This window comes from Ictalurus furcatus, chromosome 3, assembly GCF_023375685.1.
Source record: "Ictalurus furcatus strain D&B chromosome 3, Billie_1.0, whole genome shotgun sequence".
Classification (NCBI taxonomy): Eukaryota; Metazoa; Chordata; class Actinopteri; order Siluriformes; family Ictaluridae; genus Ictalurus; species Ictalurus furcatus.
This window is the reverse complement of record NC_071257.1, coordinates 25,444,321-25,472,320: the sequence shown is the minus strand read 5'-3', so window position 1 is coordinate 25,472,320 and position 28,000 is coordinate 25,444,321. Positions and strand designations below refer to the sequence as shown.

General features: G+C 40.4%; 1 protein-coding gene across 1 annotated transcript; it reads right to left on the bottom strand.

Moving 5' to 3' along the window:
- On the bottom strand, positions 1 to 28,000 carry btaf1 (BTAF1 RNA polymerase II, B-TFIID transcription factor-associated). The gene is made up of 38 exons (XM_053621705.1): positions 27,199 to 28,000; positions 24,940 to 25,063; positions 24,423 to 24,537; positions 23,595 to 23,741; positions 22,350 to 22,549; positions 20,915 to 21,048; positions 20,677 to 20,806; positions 20,290 to 20,358; positions 20,085 to 20,174; positions 19,442 to 19,537; positions 19,142 to 19,318; positions 18,850 to 18,990; positions 18,123 to 18,247; positions 17,362 to 17,482; positions 17,009 to 17,113; positions 16,774 to 16,923; positions 15,090 to 15,232; positions 14,778 to 14,952; positions 13,748 to 13,951; positions 11,778 to 12,210; positions 11,383 to 11,567; positions 11,121 to 11,274; positions 10,878 to 10,987; positions 10,561 to 10,762; positions 10,248 to 10,396; positions 8,842 to 8,994; positions 7,625 to 7,746; positions 7,250 to 7,417; positions 7,043 to 7,120; positions 6,820 to 6,949; positions 5,475 to 5,616; positions 4,403 to 4,533; positions 4,082 to 4,204; positions 3,558 to 3,710; positions 2,869 to 3,080; positions 2,109 to 2,268; positions 1,842 to 2,012; positions 1 to 1,062 (listed from the first exon to the last, which is right to left on the bottom strand). Exons 1-38 carry the CDS (start codon positions 27,210 to 27,212, stop codon positions 913 to 915), a joined length of 5,586 nt encoding a protein of 1,861 aa, XP_053477680.1. The 5' UTR covers positions 27,213 to 28,000; the 3' UTR covers positions 1 to 912.

The following is a 28,000-nucleotide window of genomic DNA, read 5'->3' as shown; positions in this document are numbered from 1 at the left end:
TCAAAGAAAGCTCATTAGAATTTATTACAATTCTATTGGCTTAATCAAAAGAAGGCAAATTACAGAAATATTTACAAGTCCTTGTTTACTTTTTTAAAACTATCCGACAAGGTTCGATGGGCATCCTATATCTGCAAGGTGAACAGTACCCATGATTCCAGTCAGCACCATGCCCTTGCACATGCCAGACGTTTCACATTTTCTCTGGGTGTGAGAGCGTGTCATGGTAGGCTGTGGGTCTGATCAGAGCTTTAAAAGGCGGATGAGGGACCGACAAGCTTCAGAGAAAAAGACCATCACCCCCTAGTGGAACGGAAGATTAGCATTTTTTTTCATTCCAGTTAAATGTTTTTCTGCTGTCTAAATGTCTACAGTGTCCCCTGGTGTTCTAGATACAAGGCTCCAGAAGCCTTTTTGGTTATGATGGCTGTCCAGTCTACAAAAATAAACAATATATACAAAATCCTATGTTTTGTATATTGGCTTCTATGCCTATTAAGATCCAATACTGATTTGACTTTCGAGGTAAGCTTTAAGATGGTGTATAAGTGCAGGAGGACTAGTCATGATACTGTTTATGATCAACAAGACAAGGAAGATCCCACAGCATGTTTGAGAACAAAATCAGCAGACCAAGTCTGGGGGAACGAGTTAATCCCAGTGTGTTCGTCCTCAGTGTGGCAATGTGGGAGTAGGAGAGCGTACGGGTCGAGTACGAGGGTTCTTGAACAAGCTCAAGTCCAGGCTGACATAACTGACCAAAAAAGTTTGTAAGGGACCATGGCCAAATGTTTTATCCAGACGGTGTTTCACTCTGAGTCAATATGATCACATTATTGTCTGGAACAAATAAAAAAGTGGTCGATCATAAGAGGACGTTTGGTGGAGGCTGTGCGAGTAGGATGTGCTGGGTTAGTGCAGTGACAGCATGAAATTATCCAGGTCATACTCTGCTTCATACTGCTGCTGGTCCCACAACTCCCCCAGGCCGTCCAGTACAGACTTCATACTGGTCTTCCCTGAGGACGAGGATGCCGCGTCGCTCTTCTCGACTTTACCGTCCTAGAAAACAGAAGTTACACGTTAGACAGAATACACACATTTTTCACATTATGTGAATGTTTTTAACATAAAAGCAAAGCTTACTGTTTACCAAACACACAATCAGATGGTCTGTGACTGCATGAGTGTGTGTGGGTTGGTGTGAAAGAACGCATGGCACGTGCATGTTTCACTTAAAACGCCTTCAAATTCCATCAACTTTGAATTTAATATTGCAGTATAGTACATTTTTCCATTTGAATACTTGAACAGACATTAGCATTAAGCAAGTAAATAATCATAAGAAGGTAAAATCAATTTTACTGACACTCAAACAATTCAAAATGTGGATTCCCCCCCCCTTCAAATATACATTCAGTACTTGCGCATCATCAAAGCCCCAACATGCACACACAGCCTGTGCTGTCTAGGCCCAAAGATCCTTGCCCTGTTTGTAAGGTTATCCATCCGCATGTAAATATGGGAAGGCGTATAAAACCCAACACTATTGTGTACAGACATAGGCGCCAGTGTTAAATAGTTCCTCCCTCTCCCACAGGGGCAACCCCTCACAAAGTCCCACTGTATGAAGCATGAGGGGGCTCATTTATTCCCACAATGACATAAGTAGGACAGCGTTGGGCACACAGACACCGTAACTCGGATGAGCGCCATGAATATGAGTAACTCGGATGAGTAACCCTTAAATGAACAAATGCATGTGGCTATGTGAAGATTTTATACTGTACACCTTTGATACAGTGGCGTTGTTAAAACAGCCTGACGAGAGGCACACTTACCTTGTCCAGGGTGAAAAGGTTCAACAGCTGATCTGTGCCCATGCTCTGGAGGCTAGAGTTCTCCTGGCTGATCACAGTGTTCGCTATGCTCATCTTAAACTTCTGCAGACCCATGATCTTCTCCTCCAAAGTGCCACGAGTGATCAGACGATACACGTTCACCACACGTTTCTGAAACCCAGACGCGCCCAGGCTTTCATTTTTCTAGCCGAAAGCAAAGCCAGACACTTTCATAAATAACTAGACTATATATGGATATAAACTTACCTGTCCTATTCGGTGAGCACGGTCCATAGCCTGTAGGTCTCTCATTGGGTTCCAGTCATGTTCCACAAACACCACGGTATCAGCTCCTGTGAGGTTCAAGCCCAGACCACCCACGTGTGTTGTCAGAAGCAGCACGTCTATTGAAGGGTCGTTGTTGAACCTGCAGGACAAAAAGGTAACGGTAAAGGTGACAGGTGGAGACATTCAGCCAGAACCATAGTTTATTTTCATAATCCAAACAATGATATTTACATATTCAATCCACATTTGAATGCTTTAAGGGTCCTTTTTCTACATTTTGTACAATCACCTTGTACATCTATTAAACCGTTGCCGAATTACCCGTGGGCCAGTTCATGTACAAAACAGGGCATCAATAAATAGACTTTAATGCCAACCTTTTCTTCCACCACACATTTCCTATTTACATATGAAAAATTATGTTATCCATTCATAACAGGCATTTATGAGAATCCGTCTTTGTGACTGAATCACAGATGGCAGTTTACTGGGCACACAATGCACTGTTTAACAATGCGGTTCGGTTACGCACCATGTAGTGAGAACATACTGAATAGGAAGCCATCTGGGAACTATGATAAATGATTAAATAAATGATGAACATGGTAACATGGATTTATGAACATGGATTCTCGCTAGCCTAAGAAATGTTAATTCTAGCTAAATTCTCCTGAACTAGAAAGATGTGCATCTGTAAGTATGTGTACGTGCATAAGCTTATATTTATGAGCATTATCACCTGGAGACGATGGAATGGCGCAGGCCTGCGGGTACACTGCCGTCCAGACGCAGATAGGTGACCGTTGGCAGCTGAGGCTTCAGCAGATCATGCTCCACCATGTCCAGCATGCTCTTCAGCTGGCAGAAGATCAGCACACGGTGCTGAGCCACCACAGCCTCTGTACTGACATCCGAGGAGCCGGATGAACCCAGACCACAGTCCAGCAGCAACTGCATGATGAGATGACATGTTTAAATACAATTTTCAAAATATTCGATGCAAGTGCTGCAATTCTGATGTCAGTGATAAGTGACATCCCAGTTTTCGTCAAAATTAGTTAACACACAATATACAAATGATTAACTCCAGACATCCCATGAGAATTTGTCAGAGGAATCTTCACTTCCCAGGTTTCCACTTGAAACTTTACTACTTGCTTGTGTCTGGTTTCTATAGCTGCTGCATTCAATACTGACATTGACATCGAAGAACAAAAAATAAATAAATAAAGAAAAATATCCATTTAACCATTTCCAGCACAATGCACAAGCCTGTATTGCACAATTCCTGCTTTTCCAGCATGAACAATTCCACTGAAAAGCCATTACATAAATTGAAAAGAAAGCTTTTTAAAAAAAAAAAAAAAAAAAAAAAAAAAGAAAAAAGAAAAAAAAAGGAAAAAAAAAAAAAAGGATCAGTGCATCTACCTGTTTAAGGGCAGAAAGTTTTGGTGCATGCTGGATGTCCCGGAGGCTAGAATTCTGGGAGGCGAGCTGCTCGCTAATGCGCTTGTGCTCAGGATGCTGAGGTGTCAGGACCAGCGCTGGATGGTTACACAGCTTCCTGAGGTACTGCAGTGCCTACACAATATGTACAGTGTTAATGCTAAAACTGAGACAAAGTAAATATTCTATTCATGTTACACTGCATTACAATTTAGTCAAAACTGGTCAAATTAGTAACTAGTTCTAATGTACAGTCTAAAGAAATGGAATTAAGGGGGGTTGCCTTAAAATTGGGCACACTATCATCCTCATTTCTGGCACGACATTGCTGTTGCATGTAACTGACTAGAAACTCACTGCAAAGTCAGATCAGAATTTATTTTCTTTCATGGGTTTGCTCAAAGTGTATGCTTTATACATTTAGCTGGAAAGTTTTATACAGTGCATGTAGTCTTAAAAGAGCTAAACTACTTTTTGTCCTGAGGTGACCTCCACTGATGTCTCACCTGGAACACATGTCCTGTGGCCTTCAGTTTGGGTTTGTCCTCATCCTCTTGAGCTGCCGTGGAGAAGGCATCGTCCACATTCACCTTAGCACGAGACTTGGCAAAGTCCTCATACAACTGAACCTGCGCACAGAGAAAGACAGAGAGACTAAAATGACACCATGTGGACCCTTACAATAATTTCATTAAATTCCAGTCATCAAAACCTGGTCAACACTAATGTATTCATATGTGAAAGACTTTGCTCATTGGACAAGTGGATCAGTTTTACTCTCTGCTGAGAGAGTACATGAATACAAGTGTACATGCAGAAGACAGTACCTGTAGGGGACTCAGGTTACAGTAGTAGTCTTGTATAATCTTGGGTGGAAGATCTTGGAGGACATCCTCCTTCATCCTCCTCAGGAGAAAGGGTAGCACTTGCCGATGCAGAGCCTCCATAGCCAAAACCCCTAAGAGACACTCTCGGTCACAATACACTACTACATAACACTTTTCACACTCAGCTGTATTTGCAAATCAGGCACATGGTTCAAGTGAAGTCTTTCAAAGGGAACCGCTCACTTCTGAAAAATTGATTTATTGATACCGTTTTATAACGGAACAACGGAGGAATGTACCCATTATCTACCATTCTGCAAACAACTGAGCACACGACAAAATTCGACATTTAAATGTGGCCAATCCATCTAAGATTTTTCGGTGCAAAAACACCTCTGCAATGATGCTCTCTACCAAACAAATCGATCCTGGGTACATGCTCATTCAAGCAAAGTGTGAAAACACCCTAAAAGACCACCAATTCACATGGTTAATAACTAACAAAAGACATCAACCATCACCTAAGCCAGGGGTTCCCAAACTTTTCCAGGGCAAGGCAGCCCAAATGGCATCAACATTTGACAGAGGCCCCCCTTTTACAAGATGTCTTTAAAACACATTAAAAATACAGACTTCTGAATATATCCCCCCCTTTTTTTTTTTTATTAACAATTACATTACATCTTTACATTACATTAGGAATTGAATGTGTGTGTGTGGTTGTCTGAGAGTGAGAAAGAAAAAAAATATCATGTATTTATTTTTCACACCAAATTGTTGAGGCTCCCCAGGCGCCCCCTGGCGGCCCCCACTTTGAAAACCACTGACCTAAGCAATGCCCAAGTCTGTAGAATAATGCTAGCATATGCTCACCTCTAAAAGAAGATTCAGAGCACACCATTATAAATAAAATTATATTATATTATATTGTGTATATATATATATATATATATATATATATATATATATATATATATATATATACATATATATATATATATATATATATATATATATATATATATATATATATATATATATATGGGAAGAAGGAAACAGTGAAGAGCCCTACCTGCTTCCTGTTCCCGAGACGAACTCTTGGCGTCTCGGCTAGCAAGGATGGGCTTCCCATAACGGGCGGCAAACTGGCGCTCCGTACCCAGAAAGCCTGGCATCAGGAAGTCAAAGAGAGACCACAGCTCCAGGACATTATTCTAGAAAGGAGACAGGATGAGAGGATAAGAGGCTTTTTCCCCCCTTCTATTTTCAACACTTGTCCAGGAAACCTACCCAAGAACCCATTGATGTATGAGGGTCAAAAAAAGGTCAATATAAAAAAAAAAAAAAAAAAAAAAAAAAAAATTTCATGCTCCACAACAACGTACAACAAGATGTCCACTAAAGCCAGGTGCCACATGTACAAAATGTCAGCACACTCAGAATTAATCTTAAAGTCACCGGATTAATTCGTACATTAAAAGTGACATCATAATCAGCATTTATAAAACCTGAAACCGGCACGAAAATACTTAAATAAGGCTGAAAATCACATAGTAGGGTTATACATTTGTAGCACTCAAAGAAAACCCTTTACCTGGTGAAATTTGTACATTTTTCTACATTACGTTGTAGAAAGTTCATGTTTTTCTGAACTAAAAAGTTGTAGCATCTTATAACAAAGCACTGTTGAATTCTCGAATCTGTTTGAATTTTCTATAACCGCAGCTCTTACAATAGTGCAAGCTGTAATTTAAATCACAGGCTCTTCTTAACACGCTTGTTCTTACACAGGTTATAGTTTCTATATTTATAAAGTGGGAAAAATGCTGCTATGCCGTTTGCCCAATGTAACCTTTCCAAAAGATAAAGGCAAGGTTAGAAAGCAAATAAATGAAATTCCATGTCCTTTTGGTGAAATATATTGATGGCTTCTCAAAGCAGAGGTGTCATAGCATGTTACTTGTAAAATCTTGTCTATATTGGTGTTACACTACACTTGCGATTTTAACAAAACATCATGACCAAGTACTTAAGCTGCCATTTATACGGTGTGTCCCACCATATTCAGATATTTGGGGGTGTTCTTTAGATGAAGTTAATGTGCTTGTTCACACACACACACACACACACACACACACACACACACACACACACGATAAAAATAAATAAATTCAGGATTAATACATATGCCACAGGCCATATTACCCAGGGATTTGGGTTATGGACAATTTTTATATTGTCTGCATAAATTTTATGCGGGGGGGGGGGGGGTTTAAAAAGGTAGGTAAAAACATTCTAAATAAGAACAGAATTGTTTCCTAAAAGAAACCCCCATTTTGCGCTCCCTGTTAGAGAGCCTTCTATGATTTCAGGTAGACATTTGCTCAGAAAGAAGAGTTAAGGAGTTCTAGACTCACCTGAATGGGAGTTCCTGAGAGGATAATTCTGTAGTTGGCAGACAGCTGCTTGATAGCTTTGGATAATTTGGTCTTCCCATTTTTAATAACATGACCTTCATCGAGGATGCAGTAATTAAATTTTATATTCCTATTAGTGTGGGGAAACATAAATAATTAATTCATTGTTAAACAGAAGTAAAGCAGATTATCTGAAATGCGTACAGCAAGCAGAAATATCAACCTAAAAAAGTCGATGTCGTTCCGCACTACATCGTACGACGCTACCACAAGGTTGTGCTTTTTCACTTGGTGCTGTAATCTGGAACAGAAACAGTGAAAGAGCAGATTCAACCAAACCCCAATTTAACGGTCCTCTGTTATAAGGACAGTTAATCAAGCCCCAAAACAGTAGTCCTGTTTGAACTGCAGTGGATGGTGAGGAACGTACCGTGCTCTCTCTGTAGGGGGACCTGTATAGTGCAGAGGGTTCAGGTAGTCCTTAGTGCAGAACTTGCCTACCTCGTCCACCCAGTGGCCTGTCAGAGTAGGGGGGCACACAACTATAGAGGGCAGAGGACAACAGTCTATAGCCTTGGTCCTGGCATACTCCTGTGCCCTGTACACAAACAAAAACATGCACATAAAAAAGAAGAAGAAAAAAAGCAGATTTAAACAAGAAAAAAAATGAATTAAAAGGTAAATAAGGCAAATAAATTGGGGGGGGGGCTTGAATTATTCATAAAATGATTTATTTATATTATTATATAAAAGGACAGCCTTAACATATAATGGCTTGTACTGATGGAAATGCAGTGATGAGAACCTGAGGTAGTGGTCTCCAGCCAGAATGCAGATGGACTGAAGGGTTTTCCCCAAACCCATGTCATCACACAGGATTCCATGCAGCTTGTACTTATTCAAGAAAGACAACCAGTTCACTCCATCCTAGTACAAAGAAGATCCATTTAAAAAAATGGAAATAAACACCTCAAAGCCACACCATACAACTTAATCTTTTTACATACATTTTCCCCTCAGTGTAATTCAAACGTAATTTATGTTCAAACTGCAGCACTTATATCAAAACACTCTAACTACTGACAATAAGGAACCTGAGCTTCATGGTTACTGGCAAGTCAACAAGAGTATATTCTACTGTATATTCTATTGTTCAGCCACTTTTGTTTAAATTTACATGTGCATATCTGTGTATGCCAGTGCACACACACATCAGTTTACCAAGTTTTCCTGTTATTATATAGAGATAAATTAGATACCTAGCAAATTCATTTATTGTTCATATATAATAAAAGTTTTCCAAGTAATCAAGCATATTCTTGTTACTAAGTAGGAAGCATGCAGTTCAGTTACATGCCAATTAATAACCACCAAAAGAACTGCACATGGGATTAAAGCAGATTCCTTCCTGATCTTGCTTCTCACTTAAAATGTCTTCCGTCTTCCTTTTAACTCGGCACTGTTCTAAAAACACTACATAGATTTTCCGCTTGTAAATACATGATTACAGTTCAGAGAGAAAAAGAACGGAGTCATCTAATTCCACAGGAAGATTTTTCACTCTGGATTTGATTTTAGTCCAGTGGGAAAAGGAAAGTGAGAGCCACTCCATTTCCCAGCTTACAATTTGTTTGGTATAAATTTAATTTGTCATCAAAACACTACCGCTGGCTCTCTTTCATTTAAAGGAAAAAACCATCTGTAATATTGACTGTGAGGATGGAGAGGGGATAAAGTGCTGAGTGGCCACTGGTTTAACTGAAGTGCAGAAAGAGTAGAGTGAGACCATATTTCACCCAGTACTCAGAGGGAGTGACATAGCAGCACTTGGTCACTATGCAAATGCATGCAGCAGAGGCGACATGACACAACACACACCCAGTCTAGTCAACAAATACATGCATAAAAAAGGTCCAGGATTTGAAACAGGCAGTCATGACACACTTCTCAGTGTTGAATATTTATAAGTTTAAACAAAACACACATTTAACACGTAAAGGGCACGACCATGAAACCACCTACCTGCTGATATTTCCTGAGTTCTGCCTTAATAGGGACAGGGATTGTGTAATTCTCTAGCTTTCTGCTATCCAATAGCTGTTCCAGAAAGTGACGCTCTCTGGCCTTCTGACGAATGAGGTCATCCGACATCGTGGGCGGGTTGGGGATGCCAGCCTTTAAATGACACCAGCAATAAGAACATATGCATACATTTTTTTTGCATGAAAAGCTATCTAGACTGAAAAGACTCTTTGTAACTTTGAATAGATCTATTCATTACCTACATTATCTGTATCTGCATTAAGCATTTACACAAGTAACAGTGTTACCAAGCCATATAACCTGCATTTATGTGATGATTTGGTTAACAATGTGAATGATTCAGATGTTCTAGGCAGAAAATCCAACCTAGCTTATAATGTGCTTTGTGTGCGCAGTTAATGATGCTTATATAAAAAAAATGTCAGATTCAGGCATGAGGAAGAGCAGCAACATACTTTAGGAATGCCGTGGTGCAGGTTCGAGGAGTATTACACAATAAACTTTCCAGTTCTGGACAAGTTTTATTTGCCATTTCAGAACCAAATTAGATATGGACCCAGAATATTTTCCTTTAGTGATATTTATTTTGTATTCAACCCACACAATTTAGTCCATATGTTTCCCCCATTTGGTGCAGTTCACATCAGTGAGTGAAAACACAAATCACAGCCTAGTGCGGCACAAAACCACTGGTCCAACTTGATCTTAATTGGTCTCGTTCCAATTTAAAAAAAAAAAAAACAAAAACAAAAAAAAAACACAAACAAAAACCCTAGTGTGGTTTGATTGCCGTAAGCAAGCAACTGACTCTAAATAGGCCCACCTGAAGGAAGTGAAACAAACATGCCATGTATTTTGGCTTGCCGTATTTGTATTGTAGATGCGAGCTGCTAAACTGACTCGTAAGGCATAAACTGAGGCAAAGGACAGAATTGTAGTAGCGATCTGGAGATTTTAACCAACTCTGGACATGATACAAAATGTTTTAAATTAGTTATTTATATAACTATCTAATCATTTATTTAGCAGCAACTCTGTTCTCCATTGCTTAATTTCTTGGTGATAAACTTTGCAAAGATTTACTTTGTTTGGTCACTCTATTCCAGACCAATTAAGGAAAGCGGCTAATGAGAATGTTTCCAGACGATGTTTTTTTGCTGTTAATTCATTAATTGATAATTGAATCTAAACCAATCAAGCCAAAACTTCAAATAAAACAAAAATAAATACATTACTTTTGCTCCAATTCTGACTTAGAAAAAACAGATGACTAGTTGTGAAAAGCACCTTAGACTACTAAACAGAGACACTAAAAATGATTGCAGTGCAGTGTTGCTTTACAAAACACTCCTGGGTAAACGGAGTATGGAATGAGGAGAACACACCTCCAGAGGGAGCAGACGTATGAGAGTGGCGAAACACTGTGTGGCCATGAAGCGCACACTGTCACTAGGATCGCTCATGCGGCCCAGCACAGGCACCACCAACAGCACGATGTAGGGTACAATGTCCACGTCCAGCTGCTCCATCACACCTGAGAGCTACAGTGAAGGACTAATACTCACGTGGCCTTATGAGAAAGCGCAACAGCCACTCACTGCTTGTCTCATAAATAAGCAGGAATACTGTCTGAAAATAATTTACTAATAATTATATACACTAACACAGAATACACTTGCATCTTTGTGTGAAGGATACAAGCCATTGCCTCAATTGCTCCCTCCTGTTTGGTCCGGTCGTCAATCGCCCCGAACCATGGCAGCACGTGCTCCAGGAAGCAACTCATGGTTTCCATAGTGGCGATCTTACTGAACACGCCAACACAGCGAGCAGCCATGTGACGCACAGCTGTGTACGGGTGCTGGAGACATGCACACAGCAGAGGTAGCTGCTCCAACAGCTAGAAAAAGGGGCAAGACATTGATAGTTTATTTAACCAAGAGTTCGTGTAGAGAATTATGTTATTAAATCTAGTGCACACATGGTTGTAGGTGTAGAGGTGCATATTCACCTACCAGAGATATGAGCTCCTGAGCCATGGCTCCTGTGGTGACCTCCAACACCTGGAGAGAGTTGACCAGTTCCTGAGCTACCAAGTCACCCTTCTCCAAGAGCTGCCTGGAATCTATAATACAGTATATTTGAAGAATATTTTGTAAACATTTGAGCTGGTAAGTATAGGTTACTTCATCGCTAAGGTATATCAAGATCGACACGTTTCACTCTATTACATATACAGCCTTTAAAAAGGTGCTTACTACAACCCAGCATGTCCACTAGAGCCTTCAGTGGGCCAATCATAGACTCCCAGAGACAGGGCAAATCCTTGGTGAGACCAGGGCCAAAGTGTCTTGCAATAGTCATCAGTGAGAACTCTGCACCTCTCCTCTGGATGAGAATCGGCTTCTTACTCTGAGAAAGTAACCAAAGATTCTTATTAATGCATTGTAACCTACAAATCAACCAGCACGAATTACAGTAATCAGTGTGGCATAATAATTTGAGTACAGAAGTTTAGACCTCATCAGTTTCTGTGGAGATGGAGCTGCCTGGGGGAGGGTCATTGGGTGAGGTTTTTGGCGGTTTGGGAGCAGGGCCTCTCTTGCTGGTGATGGCAAATGCTGCTCTCTGATGTCGGTAAAGAGTGATGATACCTTTTGTTTTATTCACCATGTGGTGCATGCCATCTTTCTCAGACACAGTGGCTACAAGAGAGCACAATAAGAAGCCAAATTATTGCATCTTACTTAATATGTAAGGACAGATGTCGATTATTGTATGCAAGTCCCTTAAGGCTAGGATAGTTATATTATTTTTATTCCATTCTTGGCCTAACAGTTTAAAAGACAGATGTACTAAACACATGTAAAAATAGACACACGCATATAACATTTAAAGGGCTTAAGTGTTGTCACCTTTGCAGCCATCCTGTGTTGGAGGTGTGTGTGGAGGAACAGGGCACTCTGCATTGGGTGTGAGCATGGGGTCCACACACACCGAGCTGCACAGGTTTTTAATGATCTTTGAATTGGGGCAGGGTGTGCGCTCTGTGCAGAGCTGGAGCAGGCGGGCTATGCTGGAGGCAGCATATCCCTGTACCAGGGTGTTCTCCTCCTTCTTAACAGCCTCCATAAGGGGCCGCACCAGCGGGTTGAGCTTGTCCGGCAGCGCTGCCAGGCCTACCATGGCACAGGCCGCAAAAGTATGCACGCGTAGATGCATCTGCTGCCACTCAGCACTGGTCTCAGCCACCGTAGAGCACGCCTGTTGCCGCTTACTGTCCAACGACTGCAGCTGCCGAGACTTCAGGTTCAAAGACGCTGTGGCCTCAGAGAAGATGCTAGTCACCTGATTAAAAGAAAAGAGGAGGGGGGGGGGGGGATAAATAAATAAATAAACAAACAAACATACGACATGTCACACAGAATGTGTTATGTGCATGAGACAAACTGTCACAAGCGTTAGATTTCAGATACGTAATATTTTGATCTCTGCACAAATCCTCTATTCCTGGTACAGACATGCATCTAAAAAGAGAAAGATGACAGCACCTAAATGGACAGGATTTCTGTTGCTAAGCATGGAATGATGGTTGCCAAGATTTCAGTTAATACCAAGTTTCTCAACCTTTGTAAATAAAGCCCCCCCCAAGCCTCCCCCATCATTTGACATGAGTGATTCTACATATTTTCCTGTAAACCCTGTTTGATTGGTCTTGCCTCCGTTCACTGAAGATAGAAAAATTACAATGTAATCACCAATGTCTTCTTTTACTGACGTTCAGTTACATAGTGACAAATCGTGCCAAGTGGAGAATTATTTGGGGGTAAAGAAAAATGTCTTCAGGGTTACAGCCCCCAATGCCCAGGCCAGGTTACACCCCTGCATAAAAATAATATTATGATGTAATATTATGATAGTCAAACATGGCACCTTCTGCACTTCACCCGGTGAATTCAGCATCCTGCTCATATTCAGGATGCAGATCATTCAAGGATATTTTCATGTTCATAATCAATAGTTTGTTCGCCGACAGCTTTATCAGATCCACCATCAAACAACATTAGTATTTAATTAGAAACTTTTTTGCAGTCGCTGAACCACGTCAAGTTTTGTAACGTTTCTTTTATGTCTAGGGTAATTATGATTGAAACATTACATCATTGTTTACCAAACCACCTTGAGGAATAAAAGAATTGCACTTAATGAGCTGTGAGAGATTCAATGTTATTGTGCAGAAAAATATACTTGCACCATTACACACCCTTAGGTCAGTAGCGACGCTATAAACTTCTTACAATAAATTAATTATAAAAGATATTCTACAATTTTATATATTTTTTCTTATTATATTATTGATGAATAGATTGAGGAATACTATGAAGGTGGAGGTCTAATGTGAAAAAAATGAACGAAGGGGAGGGTACTGAATGATGTCCCTGGTCACTAAAGACCCAAGGTATGTGTTTAAGGGTTAAACATGCATCTTGATGGCAATTAAGTTTCGCCTAGCTCATGAACAACTACATGGGATGGATACGAATGATATGTAGCAGAGCATGTGGGCAGTGAGGAAAAAATACAAGCAGTGATGATGCATTACTACATTACTGTAAGCAATAAACCAGATGCCAGGAGCACGAAACTAGCATTATCTCAGAACAACGCTTTATTATGTTTTATTCCCTGATGGTCATGCACGTAATTCAAATATTTTGCTACTGAGGCCCATCATCCATGTTGACACAGAGCCACTCAATGTAGCATACTACCAAGGTAGCAAGACACAGATTATAAGATTAATTAAGGTCTGGTTAATTGAAACCCCGCCCCCCCAAAAAAAAAAAAAAAAAGAAGGGAGAGAGAGTGACCAGGTCTAACTAACCAGCTCGTTGGCCTGATCGATGGTGAAGACACTACAGTTAATTTTCTCCCTCACGTCGATATGAGCATCAGCAAGGAGTGCGATGAGCTGCTTGCATTCGTTCTGCATGCGTGTGAAGGGGATGGCGATTTCATCATAATACAAATGCTCAGACAGGATGGCCAACAGACGAGGCTGGACCACACTGGACACCACCTCACACTCCTACAGAGAAAAAAAAAATGGAGAAAGTCAAAAACATTCATAACCTCAAAGGCAATCTTGTCAGTTCTGCTTAATGTTTAAATTCTCAAAATATAAATCAATTGTGATGGAAGCTAGCTACCGATGGCTAGGATGTCTACCTTAAAACAAACAAAAAAAAATATATATATATTCTTTATATCCTTCTCAAACATTTACAGAATCAATACTATATTGCCTGGAAACTGTAAATAACACTTACAGAATGAGGACTTGGCAGTTTATTAAAGTTATTTTAGCAAATTAAATTTTATCAATTAAACCAACACCTTTACAGGGTTCATACACATTTTTACCAATAAATTTCCATGACTTTCGAGGCAAATTTTCATGACCATACATTACCTACCCTGAGGTCTGTGTGTACTGAAGAATGTTTACATAGCTATACTATAAAAGCAGTCCATACGGCACAGCTCTAATAAGACCACTTTATAAGCACCTTTAAAACTCCTGATTCTTCTACCGTTTTATGGAATAGATCTGGTCATATCTGCCAGACGTTACTCCATGCTGAGAACATAATGTGACGTGACTAATCACCTGAGCATCAAGTACTGTTTAACCAACATTAATAATTAAACATATATTCTATTATACAGGTATTTGTGAAGCAATTTTCCATGACCGTATGAATCCAGGTTTTAAGCGCTTGAACAGTAAAATTACATTGTATCCAGACAGACAGTTCTGAATGTCTAAAAAGGTTGGAAGAAGCAATATGTTAAAGTCAATACCAGTCAAAAAGAGACTCTTGGTCTGGACCAGATTGCACTCTCCTGCTTACCTTCTGTAAGGATGCCCACTCACACAGCACCATGGATACAGCAACGCGCTGCAGGGATGACTTAGAGTTGAGGTGGAATAGGAGAAGCTGGGCCAATGACTCCGCTGGCCGAATCTCTTGAGTCGAGCTGTTTAACCGTGGGTCGCAGATACAGCTGCACAGTGCTCCCAGCAGTCTGGAACAACATATCACTGCTACAATGAGGCAAGAATTGCCAATTTTTAAAAAACTATAATACAAGCAGAACCACAGAAACAGGGATGACAAATAGCCTAAATCTTCAGAGGACAAAATGAAAGTTAAAGCACACACTTGGCAGCCATGAGCCGGGCACGAGTCACTACATAGTCTCTCGAGACTGGGTCCTCAGTGATGGTGTCCGCTCCCCCGATGTACTCTTGCACAGTCTCCTTCACCTGCGGTCCACCCTGCCGAGACTTCCCACTCGCCTTCTCCTTAATCCACATAACACACAAGATGAGCTCCACTCACAGACTAGTAATCCTTTTGTCAAGCATGGCTTTAAAAGCTTACACTGAAACGGCACTGATTATGCAAGACAGTACAAAAGGTGTAAATTTAGTGATTTAAGCGGTGACTGCCAATGGCCATTTATTTATTCAATTTCTCCAGTTTTTCGTTATTTGAACTTCAACTCAGTTTTAGTTCGTTTAGCACTATTTGCCAGTATTAATTTTATTAATTGTTTGGTTTTGGTTCTAGTAGACAAACTGAAACTGCTATTTTCTGAACGTTGTGAGTCACTGGATATGCATTTCATTAATGATGCACGTTTCATCTGTCTAACTGCATGAGGGGAAAATGGTGGATTCATGTTGCGCTTTGGCATAGAAAATATTGCCAAGTCACTTTCGTAATACTCTACAAAATGTATGAATGTGTACTAAGAAATATTCTATACAAAATAGTGTCTTATTAAAAGAAACCAGGCATGCACTTTTCAGTGCAAGTTAAATTCAGAATACCCCCAGAGCACATTCACGCTCTTCCTGTCAGTCAGCATTTTCACACTCTAAACTACCCTCATCTATGACTTTAACAGGAACGCCTGTGCATCTGCTCATTTAAGCAGCTACCCAATCAGCCAATCATGTGGCCAAACACAATGAAGAACAAGTGTGATCTCTGGGACTTTGATTGTGGCATGGTTGCAGCTTAAGACTGGAAAAAGATCAAGCGATTTTTTTTTCTTCTATTCTTAATCTGACCAGTTTCGATGAGCTTGTGTCCAGGATCGCTTCAGATTCCTGTTCTTACCTGACAGGAGTGGAACCCAATGGGATCATCTGCTGTTGTAGCCCATCTACCTCAATGTCCGTTACTTTGTGCATGCTGAGATGCTTTTCTGCTCACCACAATTGTAAAGAGAGAATATTCGAGCTTCTATATCCTTCCTGGCAGCTCGAACCTATCTGGCCAATTTCCTCTGACCTCTCATCAACAATGCTTTTCTCACCCACAAAACTGTTGCACACTAAATTTTTTTGTTTTTCCCCGTATCGCTCTGTGCAAACTCTAGAGATTGCGGTGTGAGAAAGTTTCAGGAGATCAACAGTTTATGAAATACTTAAACCAGCCCTTCTGGTACCAACATCCACAGTCAGAGAGATTCAATTTTTTCTTCATTCTAATGGTTGATGTTAACATTAACTGAAGCTCTTGACCTGCATGATTTTTTTTGCACTGCACTGCTGCCACAGGATTGGCTGTTTAGATAACATGAAAGCGCAGGTGCTCCTAATAAAGTGGACAGGGTGCGTATAATTAGAGCCACGCATGCAATGGCAGTTTACTGCAGCTTATTTAGTTTTATCACATTATATTTAATTGCTCTAGTATTAGTTTATTTTCCATTACATACAATATCCCTGATTGCGGCAGAAGTCATATGATATCGTGGCCCCATGTGATATATTAGATGCTGGTTAGGTGACATTACAAGATGCAAATGAAGTCAGATGAGCCATGCACCCACCTTGGATCGAGCCTTGACCTCCAATAGCATGTTGATGTCAATGGGAATGTGAGGTGCTTGCATCATCAAACAGAGCCAGGCACCCATCCATGGACAGCTGGCTGCTACGACATACTGCTGAGGGGCCTGCCGTAACAGTTCACCCCACACCTTGATGTAAATTGATGCGTTAATTTAGTACATGTTACAAAAAAAACAAAAAACCAAGTGTGGGTCTGTTAGCTGCTTTACATGCCTTCTGGATGAGATCGAGTATCTCTTGGTTGCTCTCGAGAATGCAGGATTGAAATATGTGCCTCAGCATGTCTTGTAGGATAGGGTTCAGCCACATGGCACAGCTCTGTAGGAAGTAAGCGAAACTACACATTAAACACTACAAATAACTCCACTTACACAACAGAACTGGTAAAACAAGTTGACTGTAAAACCGAATCTGCAATATTTGGTTTGCAATTAGTTCAGACACAAACAGGAAGGGTAACTACCGATAATTACTATAATGAACTTCTAAACAACTCTGCATAAACCCTCCCAAAGTTTAGCAGTCTCTTTGAGGCTACATTATACATGTGCCACTTACTATCATACCTGATCAGCCATGGACAGCAGAGTGAAAAGGGTCTCTAAGGCAGCACGTCGTACAGAAGCGATGGTGTGTCTAAGAAATGGCCACACCCGAGGAACCAAAATGGTCAGTGACTGCTGCATGCTGCAGGTGATGAGGAGAGTTTGTTAGGCAGAACAAGGAAGGACCATTTTAAAAGATCATATCTGTTTTAAACCCAACTAAATTGTAGAGGTTTAAGCAATTAATCACAAACAGAAGTACAGAAACTATTGACAGATGACTCGTTTGGGACACGGCATTAAAAGCTACCATGTTACGCAACTGTGTACGTAAGTTGAGTGTTCTACTGGCATAATGATCTCCTGTTTTGCACTGTGCTTGTGTCTGATCTGCCCAACCCAATGAAGAGAAAGCGTTTGAAAGTGTAGCTAATTAAACTATTAGACATTAACAGTGGTGGCTCAGCAGTTAGGGCTCTGGACCACTGCGCAGAAGGACGAAGTTCAATTCGCAGTAGCATTGAGCCAGTGCTGTTGGGACCTTGAGCAAGACCTTTACCACTCATTTGCTCACCACACTTATAAAGGAATCCAATATCAATAGTCAAAACAAATATCATTATAATTCCTTCAGGGTGACGAACACCTTTAATCCAAGTAAGTGTCTAGAAATGCGCAGAAGTTACATTTTCGCCAAAACAGATTAATCAGCATTGCTAATACAATATTAGAATTATAATACAAATGTAACTGAAACAAGACTTGCAGACTTGTAGGCTCACCTGCAGTGAAGGACCTGAGGGTATGTGAGCAGGGATGATAGTAAAGTCATGATGCTGTTTGTAGAAGCTGTGAGGTCATCAAGCTCCAGCAGAGCATCCCACAGTGTGTTCACTATGAAAGGAACCTACAATATTCAAACAAAAAGCAGATTGATATGAAAATGGATAACCAACTAAAGTACTAGTCCAGGGTATTTGCATTTCAAGGAATTTTTTTTTTTTTTAATAAAAGACCTGCACGTCACTTCAATCACGCTACACGATACATCAGCTATAATGGATTGTGTTCATGCATATACATCTATTTCTGGGTTTAAGTAAACTATAGCAGGGGAAACTATTGTAGAGGTATATGGGAGACCATAGCAGATATCCTTTTTGTATTACCATTTGCTCAAACAGTGGAGGAAAAAAAATAATAAAAAAAATAAAAATAAAAATTCCAGTACTTCCTTCCCATGACTTTCCAACAGAGGAAAAAAAAAAAAATGTAATTATAGAAAGATGGATTAGAGATGAATTTACCATCACTCCCTCAACAGCCGTATTACACACAGATACCCTGTAGTCTTACTAGTATACAGTATTTAATATACTACACCAAATGAGAGACATGAAGATGGAAGGAACCAATTATTTGCTCATCTGGGCAACAGACTCAGAACACTAAACATTAGCATGTTACATTATTATTTTTGGGTGAAGGCATTTACTCCCTTTCGCTGACCTTAGCAGGCTGTAGCTGCACCAGTCCCTCCACTACAGGGATAAGAGCAGCAGCTGCTACTGCACGCACGTCATCATCCAGATCCTGGAGCCCGTCGGTGATGGCTGGAAGTACTCGAGGAAGCAGTTGCGAAATAAGATCCTGTGGGTTAATGAGGACAAACATGTATTACGTGTTTGTTAAAATTTCTAAGTGTCATTTTCTATAACATTTGATGCATAATGTTCAATATAACATTCAATGACTCCCACAAAACCACAGCCAGATAAGGCAGCACTGATGCTCTTCTTACCTGTCTGACAGCAAGGGCGTATTTGATGCCCAACAGTCCTCCATGCCGAACCTCCCACTGATCCTCTGTAAGCAGCTTCAGCAAAACGTTCACGGTCATGGTGACACCGCATTCAGTCATGTGTCTCAAGGCCATGCCCAGTGTCTGTGCACAAGTTTCTCTCACTGGTGCAACAACCTAACAGAGTATTAAAAATAATGGACAATCAGAAGACCCTGCTACAACAGAAAAAGGAAGAAAGCCTAGTAGTTGCAGTCGGGAGAAAAACGAGGCCAGGAGGTCACGAAAATGGTGTCTTACCTCATCAGACACAAAGTCTCCAAAGCGGTCCAGAGCAAAGACACATAGAAGCCTGATGACCAAGTCCTCCAACCAGTCTTGATGCTGCTGGGATAACTGAGAAAGTAAAAAGAAAAAAGAGGAGGAGGGGAAAAAAAAAGGGGTTAAAATGCAGGCACAGCAGCTCATAATGCAGGTGAACCATTCACGTTACTGGACAATATTCAGACTAGCAGACATTTTTATACCAATAAAAAGGCATCTGCTGCTTTAAGCTTATAACATTAAGCTACTTGTTGCAAAACTGGACATATGGCTGTGGGGCTACAGGGAACTGGTGTTTGGACTGCTTCATGCTTTCAATATAATGAGTCACATGAATGCATTTATAAAAATTCTCATGCACCAGACATGTCACCACGGTGCCTGGCAACAACTCTGACTGTGCCAACTTGCGTCAATACAGATCCTTCAAAGCTACATTAGGTATGTTCATCTACCATGCAATAAAACAGAGCAGATGTGTGGGTTTTTTTTTTTTTTAATCCACAAAAACAAAACGAAGATGAAGCACTGACTAGCAAATTATTAGTTTGAATTCATTAATATGGATCCTTTATTGGATAGACAAACAAAACGAACAGTGAGAGTTCTTCATCCCTACCTGTTCTGAAGTGCTGCCCACCAGCTTCCCTCCTCCTGCACCATGACACTTCAGCACCTCTCTCAGGCCTGTGCCTGCACCGTGCCGCACCTGTAGTCCAAAAAACACACATGCAGTTTAACATATTAGTAACCCACATATAGAACTACCATACAGCATTAAAAATAAAAGCTTGTTAAGGATGAAGACAAAGTAGTTACAGTACCTCCCAGGATGGATTAAAGAGGTCATTACAAAGCTCTTCACAGAAGCTCTCCAAGGGCCACTCTTGAGTCTATTGTAGAGAGAGGGAAAAAATTTGATTCTGCACATTTCCCTACCATCAACACACCTGATCCAACTAATCAGTACTTAATCGTGATCTAGATCAGTGTTCTGAGTAGGAACAGCCAGAAACAAGGATATTTAACAGGCAACTTAACCACAACATTTTGGCAGAGTATACACTGAGTATCTTATTACAGGTGGGAGCATGTTCACAAGTATCATACAACACTTGTACACATCTGTATGCGCACATGTTGAGTGGAACTGTGTGGGATATGCATGTGCATCAAGCGTCTTTCTGAACTGAGCATTTTTGTTTACACACCTCCTCAAACAAACTTGAGTTGTCGGGAATGTTATCAATTAAGACTTTGTTCTCAGCAGCCGGCTGCTCAATGACTACGTTTGTGGTTTTCCGCCGTTTCTCTTCAGGCTCTCCTTCGAAGCTGTCATTGCTGAGAACAAAAACACGGTAGAACATGGCTGCCTGACCCACAGCTCTAAACGTGAACTCGAACACAAAAAGTAGGAGGAATGTTTCAGTGTATTGAAGATGGTGGTACCTTTTTTCGTTGGGGTCCAGATCTCTGGATCTCTGCTTTGCCACGAGCTTGGCCATCCTTTTAGCCTTGTTCTTCTGACGATTGCTCATGCCAGGCCGGAACTCAGAGTCTATAAACTCGGCTGCCTGCATGGGCTGTAGAAAAGATGCATTTTATTACCACCACTGAAACTCAGCAATGCTCTCTACACTATAAAAATAGTAGTGGACGGTATGATCTGCTGTACTGGTGGTAATTCTTAAGGTGTTGTTTGGTATGGGTAGACCTTGAGAGATGCAAATTGAGTCATGTGTCAAATCGGATTTGAAACTCCATACAAAAGGTGTCCGCATTAGGCATGTTAAAGTACAGGAATTTTAACTTTGTTCATTATAGCCTCCATTCACAATGAACATGGGAAAACCCCTGGTTGACAAATTACAGCTGTTAGACAGCAGCTCACCACCTTGTGAGTGAAAAAAGGAGGTTGGGCCATTCTGAGTACATCTGGAGAAGCTTATCAGATGGTCCAGAGTAAATGATATATATAAAAAAATAATAAAATAAAATAAAAATAAATAAATAAATAAAAAAAAACCCACACAACTAAACACACTGTACAAACAGTTAATTTTATTATTTATTTATGTGTGTGTGTTTGTGTATAAAATCACTTTCCAACCCAACCATGTTTTAGGGTGGTGGTATTTGGAAGATGGTGTTTAGAGCAACAGCAGTGTACCATTTAAAACAATTCAGCTCTTAAAAAAAAGGAATAGGTTCCCTTAGAAAATGAGTCCAGGATGAGGATGTGCAGAATACTGACATAAAAACTAAATAAAACTGCATCAATGTACCAAATAAAATGGCACCATACTACAATTTAAATAAACGGCTCCATACTAACGTGAATGCAGCTACATACTCTCAAAAGGAATATTATTGGTTTATCAAAGTTTCTAACATTGGTTTTTATTTGTGACCACTATAGCTTAAACTATGATTAGTACTGATTTACTGACAGCCATTGTAAACATAAAAATGTTGCAGTATTGTGTTTGTCCTGGTACACTATAAAATCTACTATGCGCAGAAGTGACAACCAACCAGCATATTATACTTATCAAACTAAGTGGATAATTCCACTGCTCGCAGACAAGCAGAAACCCAATAAGAGGTGAATGAGTCCTCCATAGGGGGTGAATAAAGCACAACCTAGCACCAACACATTTTCATTGAGCAGGTACTACATTACAGTATTACAACGTGATAAGTTCAAAAGAAATGTGATGTTCTTCTGTTTTTATTCCTCAAAGTAGTGCATTGTATGCATTTCAATAATTGTCCACTATTGATTTTTTTTGTTACATGTTGTCCCATGTATGTAGGTGCATACATGACCTAATAAATCTTTTCTTTGCATATTCAATTGTGAGAAGTAGTAACTCCATCTTACCGTATTGCTGCGGAAACTCTGGAACACAGCCCCCTTGCCAGTCTGCGATCTATTTACATTGGTGGTACAGGTGTAGTCTAAGTCTTCATCATTAAATAGCTCCTCTGTATCCATGCCTATAGCAGCACCCATATCCAGACCAAGCTTCTTCTGCAGAAGCTTCCTCTGTCGGGCCAGTCGTTCCTTGGGGTCCACTTCAGCTGTTTAGCAGACAAAAAACAGGGAAAAAAAAAACGTCAAAAAATTGCTGTGGGTATCAGTTCTGTGCTCTGTTCAGTACGACTTCAGTAGTAGAAATAACTGGAACGAACATTAGCTTTTTAAAACAAAGACAAGATGAATAAAAAATTTTTTTTTTTTTAAAAAAACCCAAGACAAAATTCTAAGGCGATAACCGAACTACTAACTGATTAAACACAAAGCATTTAAGCAAGAACATGATTAACACAGCAAGTGCGGCTGTGGCTCAGGTGGTAGAGCGGGTTGTCCACTAATCGTAGGGTTGGTGGTTAAATTCCCAGCCCACATGACTCCACATGCCGAAGTGACCTTGGGCAAGACACTGAACCCCAAGTTGCTCCCGATGGCAAGATAGCACCTTGCATGGCAGCTCTGCTACCATTGGTGTGCGAGTGTGTGTGTGTGAGAATGGGACACAGTGTAAAGTGCTTTAGATAAAAGCACTTTAAGTACAGACCATTTTCCAAGTACATAATAAAAGGTCAAAAAACAAACAGAAAGCATTTGTTGATGTTTTGGCAACGCAAATTCATTGCATCATCACAGAAGTTGAGGACAAGTCAGTCAAATGGCAAACAAATAGGCTGCATTGTTGAAGTCAGATAGTAGACAAACTTTTGTTTACTTTATGCTCCAGTCAAATGCAAAAGAACCCAAAGGAAGCCACAGGGTTTGCAAAGTTTTTCTGATGTACATTATTACTCACACAGGAGGAGGAAGGAGAGAAAAAACACTTTAACTGGAATCATTCTATACATTCACATTAAGTTACTCTTTCTGAGCAAAAACAAACAAACAAACAAACAAACAAACAAACAAACAAACAAACAAACAAACAGTTTTAAAAAGAGAGAGGGAGAAAAACCCCACACAAACAAGTAAACCTTAGAAGTAAAAGTCCAAACAATTTAAGAATGCAGTCCACAGGCATGGGGTACACCAAAACAAAAGCTGTATGTTTACCGGTTCATTATTACGGTATGCGCACGCTTATGCATAACCTACCCGACATGTCGTCCTGTACTTCAAACTCTACACCAGCGGAGCCGAGCAGCGAAGCTCCATGTCTGAGCAAACGGGAGATGTCAAATCTGTAGAAACTGAGTCTGTCTGTAGAGCTGTCCTCAGGAGACATGTCTTCTGCTCGGGACTCTAAGTGGGACAGGAAACACATTTTAGGTGAGGGGCAGCTTGCAAGAAAGGCATCAATACATCAATAACCTTACCCAAATGTGATACCTGACGCTACCTGTTCACTTCTGGTTTAAGACACTGACAAATACTGTTGACAAAACAACTGTACATGGAGTTCTGGCTGAGTAATCTACCTTTGCTTTCACTGTTTCACACTGGAGTTTCACTCTCGGAGACAAACTTTCCCCACAAACCTTTCAGCTGATTTTGTGCTGAACATTTAACACAAATCTAAATGCAATATTTTCTAAACCACAAACGCTGATATGCAGCCCATCTAGTGCCATGCATTAGATACATGGCACTGCATAATTATTATTATTTTATTCATTACACTGGTCTTGATACTGGTTCTTAAAATGTGGGCAAGGCAAACCTCTCCTAAATGTCACCATCTCGCTTAACCTCTATTTCGGATTTGACTTTACACATTTTTGCAAAGAGAATTGTACTGAGCAGAGGAAATCTCTCTGGCATGCTGAACTGAACACCGATTGCAGAGCTGCGTCTATTTAAACTGCAAGATCAGTTATGATCAAACACAACTACACTATGAAGCTCAGGCTTATACGGTACAGTGAATTTTAGTAACTCTTTGAAGAGGCTAGCCCACAGAGAAATACAGGAGGCTGTGTTTACCTTCCTTTGGCTTGGGAGCGGGGTTCCATTCGGGAATATTTTTCACTATGGCCTCCACTGCCTGACCAGCTGCAATTCGCGTGTCCCAGTTGGGACTCCTCAAATATATTAAAACCTTACAAAGACAAGAGGAGGACAGAAATTAAAGCATACAAACCGGCGTTTCATTCAGGCAACATTGCATATGTAACAACTAGTCTACTTCTGTGCATTTGAGACACACACACACACACACACACACACACACACACCCCCGACACCTCTGCATATCAATAACTAATTCAAACACTGCTCCAACCTTTAGATTATTGAAAAAGATTTTGCATTTCCTTTCTGTTCCACATTTTTTAAAGGCCATTTATGCATGACAGTAAAAATGAAACTGAGTTTTGCAAGTAAAACAAACAAGGCTTTTTTTAAAAAAAATAAAATAAATAAATAAATAAATAAATAAATAAACCACCCACATCCCTCAAGAGTTGCTGCATTAGAGATATGCAGGGAGATGAAAGATCACCTTTGATAATAGATTATTTAGCTCATGTGGATGGAGCTTGACTACGTCTCCCAGCTGTTGAGCGGCGGCTTTCCTCGTCACAGGAGTTGTGCCAGTGTCCAACAAGATGAACAGACGCTCTAGCCTGAAATGCAGAAGGGAATTTTATTTATTTATTTATTTTAAATTACACAAAAGCACAAGTCACAGACAGACATCTCATGCAATGCCTGGTGTTCAAATGATAAACAGAGTGTAGTTTGTATACATTTAATGTGCAGCAGACACTACTCCTATTTCAGCGTTAGGTGACCAAACCAGCTTTCAGGCTCAGCAGTTAACATTACCTCATTGTCAGTTGCAAATTGGTTTACTCATCAACATAAACACAAAGTAAACACACCTGTCCAACAAGCTGACTTCAGTGACCATTCACATATGTTCAGGTGTCAGAACAGGGGTATTCAGTATGACTGCAAGCGCTTATTCACAAACACGAACGACTACAGCAGATCATTGCAGCGTGTGAAAACTGGGCTGCCACAACCACTTCACCGTCGCTGCTTCAGTGCACCTGCGTTCAAAGGAGTACGTCTATTTCTGATAAAGCTACGACTGCAATAACGTACCACCATTTTATACGTTTGTCAAGCACATCATGTCAAAAGTGGAGCATGTTACAATTAACTCCAGAAACAACGCTGGAAGGCATCCCATCAGAAGAAAGTTAAGCTTAAATGAAAAAACAAAACAAAAAAATTAACACTTCTTGACACAAGCACATTTCAGCACAGACTAATCAGCAGCTCAAGTCGCCAAGGCCGAGGTTTATTCGTACAGAAAGGGTAACCAAACCTGCCTCATAGTGGCAGGGTGACATGTGATTGCTGTAGACATCCGAGAGGTGGAAATGTTTGACTTTGGCATAGGACTATCTAAACTTGTGTGCTATTTCAGCAATTACTGGCAGTGAGGGTCAACATAAAGCATGAACAGAAAGTGTTTCTGACCTTTCCAGATCTCTTGAAGACACTTTCCAGTCTCATTCTATACGCTCAGTGATTCTGCTAATGTTTAAAGGTCATGGATATGAATATGGTGAATGCATTAGTGCAGAAAATAAAAAGGTAAACCTAAAGACAACAGATATAAACATTTACATGTCTGTACATGTCAAAAGCTTCAAGTCTGACATTTTTCTCCCAGATATTCAAACGAACACAGCTTTAGAGCTAAAAACACCATTAAATGAATATCGGTAAGAAAGTGCAAGAAAATGGGCCACTGCGAGACAAGAAACAAACCCGAGGAAGTATGTGTGAAATGCGGCAAAACATTGTATGATCTGGAAAAGAAAGACAAAAACACCTTCCTCCATGACAGCAAACAGTGCTCTAGGCATCTCACTGATCCAGTGAACACATCCCAGACACTTAAGGACCATTTGTTTCACCTTAATGTTGAGATGCATGAGAAATTGGTGGGTTAGAAGTACACTGTGCTCTCACTGTGTATAAAAATAGACGAGATGATGATGATGCAGCTTCCCTGCCTACACTCACCAAGATCTAGCCAAATAACTGGGCAGAGATACAGGCATGATCACACACACGCACGCACACGCACGCTGATTGAAATCACGTAGACAGATTTCCGCTACAGAAAACCACACATCACCTCGATCACACTTTAATAAGTTGGCATGAGGTTTAATCGACTAATCACTTATGATAAGGAGCATAAGATGTAGAAAAGCTTCCCCCTACAAAATAACAGAGGGCATGACTAGCACTCGAAACAGTCACATATACACGAGATAGCAACTTTTACAGCGGAAAGCTGGATCATTCATTTCAGGATCATTTAACTCGTGTATGCCAACATAAGATGTCTAACGCACCGGTGATAAGGTCACCACTAGCATCATATTCCAACATAACGAGGCCTCCATAAACTTTCACAACACAACAATAAACACTACAGACATCGACGGGGTTTTTTTTTGTATTATTATACGTATATCAAACTTCATTTTAGCACCAAGTTCTAACACACCGTCCTCTTTAAATATTCGTTTTTCTTTAGCAACGACTCAATTTTATATCCTCTTGGCATGAAAATGTGGCCTAAGAGAGCTAGCTATAGTCTGCCTGCTGCACTAGCTCATAGTGGCTAGCAGTGAAGCGAGAGCTACGTTGCTAGCTAGCTAGCTAGGAGTTAGCCTGGATACCGCTCTTTCACAGTGTTTTCTTAAAAAAGGAAAGAAGAAACAGAACTCACCTCGAGACAGCCATGGTGAAAAATTAAAGTGTATATTTCCCTAATGTAAGTTTCGTCCGTTGGCGGTGTGTTGAATAGCGGACAGACACCATTAATTGCTCAGGGGCGGATTAGCTAATCAATCCACTAACTGACCGGTGTAGCGCTCGCGCGATATTTACCCAGCGCGTGCTATATGGAGAAAGGCCCAATATCGTCGCACACCAGCCGAGTGTCGATAGTGGAGCCGCTTCACACTAGCCTAAAATGAGACGCCCCGGTTTCTCTCAAATATCTCTTTACACACAAAAAGAGCGAGTCACACTTTAACACCACAGACAACAAACTAACCCTCGGCACTTGTCCCAAAAAGGTATTTCACGCGAATAAGTAAAGAAAAGTAATTTTGTTGTTCACAAAAGAGAAGCCGGGAGGCTGATTTTATATGAGGAGCCATCTTGTATTTATTCCTTCCTCCACAGTAGCCGCGACCTGATTGGCTACATGGCCTTCGGCGGACCAATCAGAGCGCAGATGTCAAGAGGAAGCACGCGGCTCGACAAAAAAAAAAAACCTTACTTGACAGGATATGGGATTCCTTTCCTCAATAGTCTAATGCAATTATCACATTCTTTGTGATGTGCACTTCACGTTTCTATTGAAAAGTTCGTTTGCTAAAGAGAAGCAAATACAGCTACCAGTTGTAAAACTCAGGTCAAACTGGTCAAAATGGTAGACCATCTTTGCCAACTTATAGAAAGGGAAACATTTCTAAAGTACTGCTAGGTTTTAAAAAAAATATATATAAAAAAATAAAAACAAA